The sequence below is a fragment of the Vitis riparia genome, chromosome 14 (assembly GCF_004353265.1).
Source record: "Vitis riparia cultivar Riparia Gloire de Montpellier isolate 1030 chromosome 14, EGFV_Vit.rip_1.0, whole genome shotgun sequence".
Classification (NCBI taxonomy): domain Eukaryota; kingdom Viridiplantae; phylum Streptophyta; class Magnoliopsida; order Vitales; family Vitaceae; genus Vitis; species Vitis riparia.
This window is the reverse complement of record NC_048444.1, coordinates 1058349-1073523: the sequence shown is the minus strand read 5'-3', so window position 1 is coordinate 1073523 and position 15175 is coordinate 1058349. Positions and strand designations below refer to the sequence as shown.

The following is a 15175-nucleotide window of genomic DNA, read 5'->3' as shown; positions in this document are numbered from 1 at the left end:
ATGTTCTAGAGAAATGCTCATTTTTTGTCATAGAATTCAGATATTGTCAAGGTAAAAATGAGTTGAATAATAATAATAATTTATTAATTTTAAATTTAATTTTAATTTTTCCTCTTAAATTTTCTAATAACCAGACATAAGATAAGACCCTATTTGATTATTGTTTTTTAAAACTGTTATAGAAAATAGTTTTTGAAAACAATTTTTAGGAAACGGTTTTTTGTGTTTTTAGAAGAAAAAAAGTGTTTAAAAACTAAATTCTTTTTGTTCTGGAAAATAGTTTTTTTTTTCAAAAAAAAAAACATGTTTGATTGGATTAATAAAAAAAAATTAGAATAAGTAAAACAAAAACATGTTTGAAAATTATTTTTTTAATTAATAAAGTATTTTCTTCCGTTAATTTGATATTATAAATATATAAATAATTTTCATATGTACAATTTAATTAAATTAAAAAAAAATCCATTTTGGAATTTGTACACCAATTATAATTTTTTTAAACAAATGATGATTTTGTCATAATGTATAAATATATTAATTTCAATAATTTAAAAAAGAAGAAAGGGTTTGCAGGTGAGGGTGTGATGGTTGAGTGGAGCTCACCTGTGTAGAAACACAAAAAATAGCTAAGAAAACACAAAAAGAAGAAAGAGAAAACACGAAAAACAATCTATTTTTTTAACAGTGAAAAAATAATAAAAACATCTTTTTATTATTATAAAAAAAATGGTTTTTAAGAACATAGAAAACATAAAAAACAAAAACACACCCCCTTTCTCAAACAAAATTTTTGTGTTTTTTGTTTTCAAAAACAGAAAACAGATCGAAACAAACAGGCCCTAAATGTTTGAAGGTTTTATTTTTTTTTTCTGTTTTGTGACTGGTTATGAAAAGCCCATAATAATTGTTGTTTGGGCTACACAATATTTCCAGATCACAAATTGGATAGGTTCAGTCCAACCAAATCTGAACTCAATTCAAGGGCTTGAACAATTTAAATTTGATTGGGCTTTCATTAAATTTTGGGTTGGGCTTGGTGCAAGGGCATGGACAGCCAATCCAAAACCTGATTATTTATTTATTTTATTTTGATTTTGTATTTATTTTGGAGTTTTTGATTAATTTATTAATTATAGTAAGAGTTGTAATTGTTAAGATTGAGTGAAAGGATGTTATAGTTTAAAAAAAAATTATTTAAAATATTTTTTAAATGTTATTATTATTTTTGTTTTTCAATTAAAAAAATTAATTTTATTTATTATTTTTAAAATATTTGCAAATTAAATCAGTTGAAGATTAGAGACTGACTGGTTGAGATGACATAGCGCGGTTGTGGTGGAGGATAAGAGACTTGGATTTCGGAATAATTGAAGTAAGAGATTAGAAATGAGAGAGAGGGATTTATTTATTCTGACTTAATTTGTTTTTACTTTATTTTAAAGATGGCTGTGAGATTTTCAGAAGATGACCCCAGCAGCCTCTGCCTTCCAGAAAGTGTTTCCAAAAAGCAAAACAACACTTTTTTGAAACCAAAATGTGTTTTTGTTTTTGTTTTCATTAATTTATATTTTTTTAGTCTCATCAGCTGCATCCTGTCTATACTTGTCTCCATAATTAGAAAACTCAACACATGACCTTGATTTCTGGAATATTTTATTTGAAATTCACGGATAAAGATCTAAGCATTTGTTCTGCGCTGTGTTTTCGTAGGAATAAAATTTTATTTAAAAATTTAAAATATAAAATATAATCTCAACGAAATTATATGCTTATATATATACTACAATATATATTTTAAGTATTCTGTTTTCAAATTGTTACTACAACATTTTATAGAAAAAAAGAGAAGTGAAAACATATTAAATTTGTTTTTAAAAGCAATGCATTGAACAGTTTTTTGTTTTTCAAAAACACCTTTAAAATAAAATATTTTTATTATTTTTATTTATTTTTTAGAACTTATAAGAGAATGATTAAAAATAAATTATGAATGATAAAAATTATTTTTAAAATATATTTAAAAACATTGATTAAGAATATTTTAGATTCTTTTGATTGTGTGATTTAAAAATAATTTTCTATTTTTAAAAACAAAAGATTGTTTTTTAAAAGTTTATTACCCTGCTTATTAATTGTTTTCTTGAAATAATTTTGAAAAATAAAGTGAAATAAAGAATAATATTTAGAGAATAATCAATTGTTTACACTAATTTTTAAAAGTAAAAGGAAAACATTAAAAATAAGTTTTAAAAAACATGATCAAATGATACTTAAGAGTCTATTTAGTAACTATTTTTTAAAATAATTTTATATTTTTTTAAAATAAAAAATAAGAAAATATATTTGACAACTAAAAACTATTTTTTGTTTGTTATTCTTTAAAAATATAAAATATAATGTTTTTAAATAACCTCTTTTAATTATTTTTATTTATTTTTAAAGATTATTTTTTAAAAAAATTATACAAATATATATAATGATTAAAAATAAAATATTAGATATAAAATTATTTTTAAAACATATTTTAAAATATTAAAAACAGATTAAAATATTCTAAGTTTTAAAACAAATTTTTATTTTACAAATTTAATAAAACATCAATAAACAATATAGTTTTCAAAACTGTTCGGAGAGCTGTTTTCAAACTATTCTAGAATAGGTAATAGTTACTAATCAGCCTAATCCTTCCATTGGTATATTTAATCCAAACACAGATTTCTTTTCATGTTCTGAAAGTGATTAAGTCAAGATTTAGGATTGATCTAATGGGTGTTTTTTTTTTCCCTCTCTGACAGAATGAAGTAATCAAGTGATAGCCAATTTTGAAAGGGACCCATGAAAATGGCAGGAGGTATTGACCTCTTTTTTGTGTCTTGCCTCCTTTCTCATGATTCATGTATTTTATTTATTTTTTTGTTGTAAATGCAGAAGTATTTTTCTGAATCTCTATACATAATGATTTCTCTGAATCGCGTTATTGCTACTTGATAATGGCCTGGAGGTTCAATACTAGAAATTATACGAAAAGAAACCAAAATTTGGAGTGCTGAAACCAGGAAAGTAGTTGGGTTTGGTTGGGGTTGGGGTGGATTTTGCAGGATTCCAAGTTTTTTCTCTTCTTCCCCATGTTTTATCTTCATTTGGTCGTTTCCTAATCTTGTGTTTCTTTCTAAGAATAAGTTATTTCCCCGTTTCATCCCTAAATTGAATGTGTTCTTTTGCTTAGAATGTTGGCACCATCACATAATGAGGGTTTTTTTTAGGGTTGAATTGTTGCTAGTTTATGATTCATGGAGGTGCAGTGCTTCAATGTTGCTGAGAAAGTATAAGGAAATGAATGAGAATTTGGAATATTTAGAATTGGAAATCAGTTGGGGGTTGAGCTACATTCCAAGTTTTTGTATCTTTCCTCTTTTCTGTTGCATTTGGTTGTTTCCTAAATGTCGTGTTTCTTGCTGAGAACAAGATTGGAAATGTGGGTATGGCCTTGGGTTTACCCAATTTCATCTCTGGTTTGAGTATGTTTTTTCTTACAATGTTTGCACCATTGCATAATTACAGCTTTTTAGGGTCAAAAATATTGTTTTTGATGATTGCATGGATGTGTAATGCTTCATTGTTGCTGGCAAATTATGGTGAAAAGAATCTTTTCCTTTTTTTGGGTTGTAATTTTTTTTTTTTTTTTTTTTTGTTTCTTGTCAAAAATAAGGTTGGAAATGCTGGTATGCACTGGACTTTACCCAATTTTGTCCCTGGTTTGTGTATCTTTTTTCTTACAGTGTTTACAGCATTACATAATTACATTTTTTTATGGTTGAAATATTGACATATTGTTATTTGATGATTCCATGGGGTGTAATGCATCATTGCTGCTGATTATAGTGAAAGGAATTGTTTCCCTTTTTTCTTTTTTGGGTTGCATTGGTTGTCTCCTCAATCTCATGTTTCTTGTTAAGAATAAGGTTGGAAATGCGGGTATGCAGTTGGCTTTACCCGATTGCATCCCTGTTTGAATATGTTTTTTCTTACACTACTGACATCATTACATAATTATGTTTCTTTAGCATTGACATATTGGTAGTTGATGATTGCATGGAGGTGTAATGCTTTGTTGTTGCTGAGAAATTATAGTGATAGGAATCTTTTCCTTTTCTTTTTCCCTTTTTGGGTTGGATTTGGTTGTTTCCTAAATCTGGTGTTCTTGTTAAGAACAAGTTTGAAAATGTTGGTATCCACATTGCTTTACTTAATTTCATCCATGGGTTGAATGTGTTTTTTCTTACAATGTCGACAACATTATAACTTTTCTGAGCACTGGGTCATTCCGTGAGCTTCACCTTCCCAATGGCATCTCAACCATTTTAGTTTCTTTCTTTCAGCATTCCCACAAATGTTTTACTTCCCATGCTTAGATTTGTTTTTCACTCTTTTCCCTTTTTCTTTTGGAAAAGTGAAATTAGTGCAATGAAGGAACTTCGCTATGGTTGTTCAAATCCCAGATCTGTTGTTTTTCTCTTTTACAATAAGAAATAAGCTTTATAAAAGAAAGGAAGAGAGGTGTTTCAAAGAAAACTGACGCACAAAAACAAAAGATGCCGACGGCAACAGAAAAAAACAAGTCAAAAAAATGGAACATAGACCAAACAACGCAAACAGGTAGAAATTTCCTTTAAAGGTCTCTAAAGTACGCGACCCTTTCTTTGCTAAAAAGAGATTCATCGTTATGTTGTCACTCTCTTAACCATGATATGTAGCTTCAAAATCATGAAAATGGGAACGCATCCAAATAAGCTTGTATAGTTTAGTCATTGTATTTTCATTTCTTTCAGACTTTACTTGTTGGGTTCACCAAATTTTCTCAACATTCATCCAAGACACACTGTCCTCCTCAATGACCACCTCAAATTTTGATATCTAGTTGTCGTATTTGATTAAGACACAAGATTTCGCTAGAAGGACTAGTCCCTTTCTCTTGTTGCTGTCTAAAAATCTCTGCAGATGTGTAGGATATGTCTAAAAAGTACCAATGCAATCAGCTGCCATTATATGGGGTATTAAATTATTCAACTCTCTACTTCTGTAGCCACTGGAAATCTACAGTTGATTGAGTCGAGCATTTATTATGAATTTGATGGAAATCTACACCTAAATCAGAATAAACTGATATAATCATGTATGTAAAGAATCATGCATGACCAAATCTGGTCAGAATGAAATTTGCAAACAGAAGTGCTGGAAAGTTGAGTAGGCAGACGAATATCAGTGGAGAGATCTTGCTTTTGTGAGTTTCAGGAAGTCAGGCGTCTTAGGATCACCATTGAAGTATATTTATACAGAAATGAATTAGCTTATGCCCTTGGTAATACACCATTTTCCAAGTTAATACAGAATCGATTAGGATTAACTTGTACTAATTTGGGTTGTATTATGATTACTTTTATTAAATTCCTGCTGAAACTGTGGGACTATCCCTTTAATTGATCTTGTAAGACAAAAACAAAATGAAAAGAGGATATTTTCAATGTTATTTTTGGATATTACCCTTACATTCAGGATTAACATGTCATTCTTTCATTTGCTTCTATTATTTGAAAAGGGGATTAACCTCAAACATATGTCTTTGTTGGTATCACCTTACAATCTTCAGACTGACCCTCCTAACGGCAATGAAGTCGTAGTGTAACTGATCAAAGCTGGAGAATTGATTTATATAAAAGCCTTAGCAAGTGCAAACCCTTTTATTATATGTCTCAATCATAGTACCCAGAATACCTTAGAACTTAATTCTGAACCTTGTTTGGTTAAGTGACCAAACCCTAGGAAGAAGTACGATAAGAAAAATACAAGGGTTCATTACATAATTAAACTCCTGATTATTGCAGCCTCAGGACTATCAGCATCGACTGTAGCCAGTAACCTGGACAGTCGTTCGCTTAGGTCATCCACCTCTCTGTGTAAGCTTCTAATGTAGTTGCAGGTCTCCTGTAGGACCTTGGAAGCTGACACCTATAGAAACAAAAATCAAGTCTCAATAAGAAAAAATATCACAGTTTCTGAACACTTGGTTAGGCATTATTGAGGAGAGTTTGTTGTGAATCAGTGTACAGGTTCCTGACTCTGACCATCTGTAGTAAGCATATAAGTCAATAAGGTGAGGTTAAGGGTATGAGCCAACTCAGGCCACACATAAGTTTGAACCGAAAGGTGCAATCACAACTGTAGGTGGATGAGTGCCTGTGAATATATATGGCTTCTTGATGTCTGGGTCAAATCACAAACTGCCTGAATGAGGGGTCCTATTAAACTACCGTATTACAGTTAACATGTAGTACATGCTGGCATGGTATATTCTCTATCTTCCTGAGGTAGCCCTGAGAAGATTTGAATTCTTAAGAAATATAAAAGAGATGGAGAGGAGAGCTACCTTGTCTGAACGCCTATTTCGAATCTCAGGAAGAAGTTGCTGCAACTTGGACACAAGTTCAATGATCTGATCATCTGAGATCCTCGAAGACCCTGACTGCCTCGACCTTCTGCTAGACATCCCTAGAATATGGTGTCTATGTCTGTCAAAAAAAATGGGTTTGAGGGATTTAATATAGAAGCAGAGTTAACCCAAAAAGAGACAAGTGGGAAGAGTTTTTGCTTAGAGCAAAGCTTAGGCTCTCTCGAGGAAGAAGGCAAGTGTTGTTAGGTATAATCTATAGAGGAAGCGCTGAGAGAGATATATAAAGAGGAAGGACCACAAGGAAATAAGCAGAGAGGGAGAGAGAGTACAATAACATCGACAGTGATGTTGGATGTGAAGAAGACAATTGCATTGGAGAAAGCAGTGGCCTAGGCTTGGTTTTTTTATGAGAGAGAGAGAGAGAGGGGGGGAGAGAGAGAGGTGCTACAAGTTTCTTCTGTGTGTTCCCAAGTTGGGGTTTGATCTCAAGTGGGCTTAAAGAAATATGTTTGTTTTTGAGCTAACAAAGTGGGCCTTCATGTGTAGGTTTTCATACACAACACCATGTGATCATATGACTCCATTCCTCTCTAGTTAGCATCCGTGAATTCATTTTCCAACAACAAATGGTTTCTTGCCATATCACCTTACCCTTGGATTGGTTCTTGAACAAGCTGCAGGGAAATGAATCAGAGACCGTCTCGCTCAGTTATCACCTGTAATAGCAGATTATTCTCAATTAGTCCATCAATAATAACCTAGTAAAAACTTCTCTCACTCTCTCTCCCCCTCTCCTTCTCTCCCTCTTCCCCTCTCCTCCTTTCCCCCTCTCCCCCTCTTCCCCTCTCCTCTCTCTCTCTCTCTCTCTCTCTCTCTCTCTCTCTCTCATATAATTCCCTTCCTTCCTTGTTTGGGACACAACTACGTGAGTGTTTCATCCTTCATTGTCAAAGCTTGTGTCACATGCCTTTCCCCTCCATGCACGACACGACACGTGGCATGTCTGAGTCTGGTACATATATTATAAGAAAGAGGCCTGTTAAAAATAGCAAAGATATGAAATTTCCATGCTTTGTTTAGCATAATCACGTGTCGCAAAAGAATTAACAAGGCCCTGCTAAATCTCAATGTGTGCATATCCACACGCATTAAGTTCGGTTTTTGCTAACCACTAACAACTTAATGATTAACTATAATCTCTGTTATATACAAAGGTTAGGTTGCTTCTCTGATTCCTCTTTCATCTGCACAACTGTTTTTAAGTCTTCCATTAGACACGGATTTGGACTTCAGGTCATAGTCACAAGTTGGTACCTGTACTGTGTTACAAGTCCAAAAACAAAAGTTGGTAGTTGGGACCATTTAGAAAGTTTTTTAAGTTTTCATCCAATGGGGACATAAATAGTTTCATTTGAATGTGATTGGATGCATTTGGTGAAAATGAGAACTAGTTCTTTGGAGGACCAATCTGCCCTCTTTGAGACTACTTCAATAGCCAAAGGTTTAGGACCCTGTCTGTTGAAAACAGAGTTCCATTTTTCAACGGGGTGGTCCTATTCATTGTTGGAAATCTATTCAAAATAAATGAAAATATATTTCCAAAGGTATGACTCTATACACATGCGTATTTAAGTAATGAAGTGATGTAACCCAAATTGAATAGGTCTAATATCCCAAGGATGCAACCCCAAATCACAGGGTACCTTGAAATCTATAAATAGTGCTTAGGGACTGCCATTTTATTCATTCATACGGCCATCCAATTCTTCATTTCTCTCTGTTCTTCCTCATCTTTCAACATTCTATTTGTCCCTGCATCAAAATTCCTATACACGTTTGCTTCTGTTAGCATTCACCCTAAGTAAGCAAATATAGCTTCATTATTTCCCAGAGGTGTATTTGCCATACTCTTTGTGTATTAGGAATTTGGGAGTGAATCCCAAAATCCTATCTATAATTAGATACTTTACAGACTAAGAACTTGTTCGAGAAATCTAGAAACGCTTCCTAATGCTTGGAAACGCTTTCTTATAAAAATTAGGTGTTTGCCAAACTTTTAAAAACTCGCTAGATAATTCTTCAAACAAGCACTCTAAATCGGAAGTACTTTAATCAAAATCACTCCCAAATTGGTTCTAAATATAGCTCTCCCGATTACTCTTAGGGATTAGCTCCGATTGATAGCTTGTACAAGCAAATATCAAATCCTAGGGTGGTGCACATGGTTGTAGCACACCCCTCAGGATTCAGGTCCCCAACCCTCTATATGAACCAAGAAAAAAAATGAAAAAGAAAAGAAAAACAATGGCACACTTGAAGAGGGGTCGAGTGCCCGACAAATAATTAATGATGTCTTAGCATATGGTCCTACCGTCCTAACTAGTAAGTCTAATCTGGTGTTACCACACTTTACTTTAATCTGGGGATTTAAATCTACAGAAATGGCATGTGTGGGTGCCTGAAATTGCGTTACTAGATGCCAAACTAAGCCTTATCTTTGCTTGTATTTAGTGTTATAGGTCTCAAATTTCAATACTAAATGCCAAATTTACCTCCAATACCTTATCTTTACTTTTTATGTTATTTAAAACTTAACAGCGACTCTACATTTCAAAGCTATGTTGTCGTTTATGTTGTTATGTAACCTGCACATGATTGTAGTACAAAGGATCACAACTTTAAGATATACTGGGCCAGGGGCCCAACTGAAACCGAGGAAGTTAGGCCATTTGTACAAAGCTCTGTTTTTCTTTATCTTGGTTGGTTGAGCTTTTGGCCAAGGTTCGAAACTCCAGATCTTAACCAATGTGCGGCCCTCATGTGCATTTGATTCCTAAGGGCATGAGATGAGATTTAAAAGGTTGATATTCCCTATTCTATCGGTGCATTTTTAAATGTTAGGCCTTGTTTGTTTCTCGAAAATAATTGAGAGGAGGAGCACTTTTTTACATCCGTCCAACACAGGCCCAAAGTAGTGATTAGTAGTTGCGAGCTTGATATGTCATTTGGTGACCCTCGGCCTGGTTGTGTAGTCAGCCCAGTAAGGCATTACTTCTGGGTTGCTTATAGATTAGTGGTCTTCGTCAGGCCAAGTATCGGAGTTTTGGAGCTCTTGGGCCTGCCCATTGGGTTAACTCTTTTGGGCCTTCGCAACATTTGTTGTAATGGTATACTTTGTCTAGACAGTCACTGTAAAGGAGTTACCTTATGGAACCCTGCAACCAGGGAAATCAAGTCTCTTCCAAGGACAACCTTCAGGCACTCGGAATTTTGGGAATGTGCGTTTACATTTACCGCATTTGGTCATGATCCTAAAACTGATGACTACAAGGTCTTCAGATGTTTAATCTGTTCAAATATGCCGGGCCGCCCTATCCAGAAAATGGAATTATACGCTTTAAGCAGCGATTCTTGGAGACAAATGGACTTAGATGTACCAGCTCACATTGAAGGAACTAATATCATAAACACATGTATGAAGGGAAGAAACCACTGGTTGGGATCTGATCAGGAGAATGGTGAAGTTGTGATCCTTTATTTTGACATGAGTGATGAAGTTTTTGGGGTGATACCTTTACCGAATTCTTTTGGCTACCAGCGAGGGGATATTGCAGTGTACAATGAAATGATTGCTTTGATTTTTTATCCAAACACGTACACCGACACAGACACAGCCACAGAGAAACGCTTCGATATGTGGGTGATGAGTGAGTATGGGGTTAAGGAGTCATGGACTAGACTGTTTACAATTGGAGCTGTTTCAGGTGTTGAGAGGCCTTTGGGATTTTGGAGCAATGGCGGAGTTTTCATGGGAAGTAGCAGTGGGGAGTTGCTTTTGTATAACCACTTCACTCAACAATTTAAGAATCTTGGAGTTTTCTCGGTTGCTAGACGTCCTAGCATTGAAAGATATATGCAGGTTATCATTTACAAGGAGAGCCTAGTTTCCCTTAACGGAAGGCATGAAGAGGAAGATGGTATCATTCGTGTCCCATAGCCATGGATGTTCTCTCTGTTTGTTGGTAATGGATGGATGGACATGAGATGGATTCTGGTAAGTTACTAATTATTTTATTTATTCAAATGAAGATGGTTGAGGAATGAAGCCTGTGGGCTGACTGTGAGCGAGAATTCTAGTACCTGTCTTTCCCAATTCTGATGATTGATTCAAGGCTGAAAAGTCAGCTCCATCTCATCACAAGAGCTCCATGTTGTGAAAAGAACAAGTATTTGAGCTGGACATGGATGTGAGATATCTCCTGATGATTAGGTGGTGTTTGTTTTTTTACTTAATTCTAAATAGAACCTTAATGCTTAATAGTGTTAAATATTAGGTTGTTTGTTTTTATAGTATTTTATTTTTATTAAGTATTAACAAGTAAAAAAAACCAATATGTTATTTTTTCTATTTAGAAAAAGTTACATATTTTAGCTTTTTCTATTTAATAAAAAGTTCATAATAAGTCATCAAAAAGTAGAAAAACAAACAACCTAAATTCAAAAACTAAATTGCTTTCAGCAAAAAATCAAAAAAACAAACACCACCTTAGAACTTCCCCTTCCACTTCTATCACACGGCATCCTGGCTTTTTTTCTTTTCTTTTTTTATCCCTTTATCACCAATCATCCTTGGGATCCTACAGGCATCTTCACATTTCTATGCAGCCAAATAGATGTTGGATGACTGAACATAAGTTTCCTGTCATTAGAAGCTCTCTAGCAGCAAGCTCTGCGAGATCAACGTTGTTATGAGTTTGACAACCAGTCAGTAAGGCGCCCCAGACTGGAGCTAGTGGCTTCATGGGCATTCTTCTTATGAGCTTGGGTGCTTCCTCTAAGGCTCTAACCGACCTGCCCTGCAGAACAAGTCGACCATGCAACTATAGTGCTCAATGTTTGGGTAAGATACCACCATATCAAGCTTCCATTTTGTTTAGTAGAAACTGGCCTTCTTCCTGGAGTCCTGCATGGGCACAAGCCATCGTGACTTCAAGAAGAACAACCCCATCTGGTCTAAGCCCATCTTCCACCTGCATTCTCTCCAAGCATTGCATGGCTTTTCTCACATGCCCATGTAGTGCAAACCCCCCAATCATAGCTGACCATGAGAACACATTCCTCTTAGGCATTCCCCTTGAAGACCTCTACACCAACATTTGACATGCATATCAACTAGCGCAGTCCCAATAAACACATCAGCTTCCAGACATTTCCTTTTGCTAACATACTCATGGATCCACTTTCCTTGCTCAAGAGCCCCCAAATGAGCACAAACCTTAAGCGTAGTGGTCAAACAGAATTCAGCAGGCCCAACTCCCGGAAGCATTCAAAGCCTCAGCAGCCAAACCACGCCCAACATACCCATATAGAAAAACATTCCACTGTACTGAATTTCATCAAACAACTGCCCTCTGCGTAGAAACGAACCAGCGCAGTCTGGACATGCCTGTCCGACGAAGAAACACCATTTTTCAAGACCAGGTTGGTAGTGGAACCACAATGGACTTTCCTTTAACAAATCCACATTTTTCTTCAAAGAAGAGAATCTGAGATTGTAAATTCCTTGTTCTGCATAGGGTAATAACATCGTTCCAACAACCAATGACCTATAAAAAAGTTGAACATAGATTACACATGGAGAATGACAGATAAATACAGGAATGTGAAGTTGTAATTTATAATTGGGACATACCTTAGACTCTTCATCATGCATAATCCATTTTTCAAGCACATGATTGTAAGCTAAGAACTGATAATTTTCCCCAGAAAAACAAACCTACAAGTTAGATGAGGGCATGAGGGCACTAAGTAAGATTGTAAATGGTACTTAACGCATGCATAACTGATTCTTGGCCAAAATAAACATTTTGATGTACTTGCATTAGTCTGTTAATTCAGTTGTAGAGAAGATCAACTAGAAAAAAAAAAAATTTGGGTGCAAAAAATTCTACCAAAGAGTAAGATATGTATTCATCCGAGCCACCAGTAAATGACTAGTTCTCAGACTTGGTGCAGTTAAAGGGGATCTCATAGGCTTAATGATGTTAGAGCCAAATAGAAGTAGAACTTGGAGGAAGATGGTTTTTTTTTTTTCAAGTTCAACATTCTTTTGATGGTACAATCGGTAGAAGGAGTCGACAGTGTTGTTGATATATCATCTGTGCTCTCATGACCAGTCTTCCATTCGAAACCTGCAATATCCAAACCAAAAATCATCAAAGATTGCCCAATGCTTATCATATATCAGAACTGAATAACTTTTTAGAGCCTACCACATGCTGGTTATGAACACATGAGGAGGAAATTGATGAGTAGAACTGAGTTTTCCACAGCCTTCACAAGCAAATAGATTGTTCTGATCTACATGCTTCAAAAGCTTCTCAAATGAGCTATCCATGCACATAATCTGAGCCCACAGGAATCAAATCAGGTAAAAACATACATGTTCTGAATGTGGAGACCTTAACTTATGTATTGAAGTTTCAAGGAAGAATTTTCTAAGTAAACTCTCATCTACACCGCGAAGCAATGAAGTAAACCGACAATACCTGGACTCAAAACTGCAATTATAACATTTTATTGTTCTTAAAAGGTTCATTCCAATGATGGTATGTGATAGGCACTCATTTGATGTACAATCCCAATTGTCTCTGCTATATTTTTCTCCTAGTGCAGCAAATGACAGACGACGATTTTCAAAAATATCAAGCAAGATTGAAGCAGCATCTCCTGACCTAGCTAATGGATGTGCCTGACACATTAGCGTCGCTATTAAAACTACCTATTCTAATGTCAAACCTTCTTCCTTTGGCAAAGAATAAATACAAATGTAACCCCGAGCCCACAAACTTACCTCCTTGAAGAAACAATTATGGGTACAAACTTGTTCATCCAATTCCGCATTTTGATTATCTGACAGTGGGGAAACTTGTTCTTCCGTTTCTGCACTCCGACTTTGTCCAGTAAATTGCTTTTGTCTACTTTCACTCTCAAATTGCCTTTGATACTCCATATATTCGAGCTTTCTCGACTGTGCTTGAAGCTCAAGTTCATGACGCCTAGATTCTGTTGTTTCAATTCATCAGCACTCACAGAAACGGCAGTAGTGGATTTTGGAGAATCACTGATAAGAAGCTGCTCGGTACCACCAGTGGCCTGGAATACCATAAAAAATTTAGCTAGCATCATAATGATATATCATAAGATTATCACTGCACTGAAAAAACAGAACCACACCTTTGAATCCTTTGCATCTCTAATAGACTTGTTTTTTTCTCTTTATTTTATTTTTTTGTATTATCATCAGCTGAATTAATTTTCTTTTGGGTATCAAGGGCAGCCTTCATAAATAAATAAATAAATGTATCAAACCTTTTATATTACAACTTAGGAGTTTACTTCAAACCACAAAAATATTTCTTCAACAAACAAATATGATATTCCTTTTCCGAAATAATAAATCCCTTAGGTTGATGTGTACAAATCTGTTCTTCTAATTCACCATGTAGAAAAACTATCTTGACATCAAATTGCTCTATACTTCACTACTAAAGAAAACTCTTCATTGAAATCCATACCCTCCTTTTGTGTATAGCCCTTGACTACCAAGCATGCTTTGAACCTAACATCCTCCACTCCCGGAATTCCTTCCCTTCTTTGAAAGACCCATTTGAAATCAATAATATTTTGATTTTTAGGCTTCTCAACTAGTTGCCAAGTATGGTTCTTTTGAAGAGATTCAATCTCCTCATTCATAACAACAATCCATTGTGTAGATTTTTTTTACTAGTGATGACTTCAATAAGTGTGAGGTTTCTCCTTTTAATGCTCTTTATCAAACTAAGTACATAAGAAATCAAATTTGCATAAGCATCTCTATGGTGGTTTAATCAACCCCTTTGTTCTATCTTTGGACAAACAATATTGTTGCTCTTATGATGCAGTTTCTTTATCATCAAGATGTTGTACTTCTTCCTCCTTTGGCTTTATTGAGATCATGTTTTTTTATGGTTTTTGAAGTGTTAGGCCCAAACTCCACATTTTCTCATACACAAGGGTTGTTTCTTGTATGAAGTTACTTTTTCCTAGGACTTAACATTGCAGACTTATTAAAAGTCACATTCCTACTAATAAAAAATTTGTAGAAATTTCAATATAAGCGCCATAACCTGTACCTTTCACTCCATCTACATATCTTAAGAATATGCACTGTCTTATCTTTGGTTCCAACTTAATTCACATGAGCATAAGCAGGACAACAAAAAATTCTTAAATTAACATAATTAGAAGGGGAATTGGATCATGTCTCGTCAGAGGTCTTACAATTAATAGGAATTGAAGGAGATCTATTTGTAAAATAAAAAGTCAAATTTATTGATTTGGCCTAAAATTCCTTTGATAATCCTATATTCAAAAACATACATCGTGCTCTCTCTAAAAGGGGTCTATTCATCTGTTTTGAAACACTATTTTTTTTGTGGTGTATGTCTAACTATATGTTGTCTCACAATACCTTCATTCTTACAAAACTCATTGAACTCCTTCCCACAGAATTTCATGTCATTGTCAGTTCTTAAGCATTTGATCTATTTTCCAGTTTGCTTCTCAATCATAGTTTTTCATTGTTTAAACTTCCCAAAGACATCACTCTTATGTTTCAAGATATATATCTGGACCTTTCTAGGGTAATCATTAATAAAAGTCAACATATATCTTCTACCACTATGT

The 15175-nt window shown here is 34.5% G+C and overlaps 3 protein-coding genes across 4 annotated transcripts; 1 reads left to right on the top strand and 2 right to left on the bottom strand.

Moving 5' to 3' along the window:
- Positions 1-5705: 5705 nt before the first annotated feature.
- On the bottom strand, positions 5706-6906 carry LOC117929659 (transcription factor PRE6-like). Its single transcript, XM_034850016.1, has 2 exons — positions 6425-6906; positions 5706-6006 (listed from the first exon to the last, which is right to left on the bottom strand). Exons 1-2 carry the CDS (start codon positions 6542-6544, stop codon positions 5854-5856), a joined length of 273 nt encoding a protein of 90 aa, XP_034705907.1. The 5' UTR covers positions 6545-6906; the 3' UTR covers positions 5706-5853.
- A 2540-nt stretch (positions 6907-9446) lies between these two features.
- On the top strand, positions 9447-10445 carry LOC117929946 (F-box/kelch-repeat protein At3g06240-like). Its single transcript, XM_034850392.1, has one exon. It carries the CDS (start codon positions 9447-9449, stop codon positions 10443-10445), a length of 999 nt encoding a protein of 332 aa, XP_034706283.1.
- Positions 10446-10995: 550 nt separating this feature from the next.
- On the bottom strand, positions 10996-14115 carry LOC117931158. 2 transcript variants are annotated; one of them, XR_004653988.1, is made up of 4 exons: positions 13302-13692; positions 12721-12854; positions 12141-12639; positions 10996-12054 (listed from the first exon to the last, which is right to left on the bottom strand). XR_004653988.1 is itself a non-coding variant. In XM_034852061.1 (4 exons), exons 2-4 carry the CDS (start codon positions 13458-13460, stop codon positions 12615-12617), a joined length of 318 nt encoding a protein of 105 aa, XP_034707952.1. In that variant the 5' UTR covers positions 13461-13603; positions 14026-14115; the 3' UTR covers positions 12556-12614. The 2 variants fall into 2 exon arrangements, 1 of the variants encoding a protein (XP_034707952.1); XM_034852061.1 differs by lacking the exon at positions 10996-12054 and adding an exon at positions 14026-14115 and having other exon boundaries at positions 12556-12639; positions 13302-13603.
- Positions 14116-15175: the final 1060 nt, after the last annotated feature.

Excerpts from the sequence above, each read along its gene's own strand:
- LOC117929659 (XM_034850016.1), bottom strand. The coding sequence starts at position 6,544 with ATGTCTAGCAGAAGGTCGAGGCAGTCAGGGTCTTCGAGGATCTCAGAT. Across the intron at positions 6,007-6,424 it reads GAAATAGGCGTTCAGACAAG|GTGTCAGCTTCCAAGGTCCT; the intron begins GTAGCTCTCCTC and ends TTGTTTCTATAG.
- LOC117929946 (XM_034850392.1), top strand. The coding sequence starts at position 9,447 with ATGTCATTTGGTGACCCTCGGCCTGGTTGTGTAGTCAGCCCAGTAAGG.
- LOC117931158 (XM_034852061.1), bottom strand. The coding sequence starts at position 13,460 with ATGGAGTATCAAAGGCAATTTGAGAGTGAAAGTAGACAAAAGCAATTT. Across the intron at positions 12,855-13,301 it reads ATAATTGTTTCTTCAAGGAG|ATTATGTGCATGGATAGCTC; the intron begins GTAAGTTTGTGG and ends CTGTGGGCTCAG. Across the intron at positions 12,640-12,720 it reads GTGTTCATAACCAGCATGTG|GTTTCGAATGGAAGACTGGT; the intron begins GTAGGCTCTAAA and ends TGGATATTGCAG.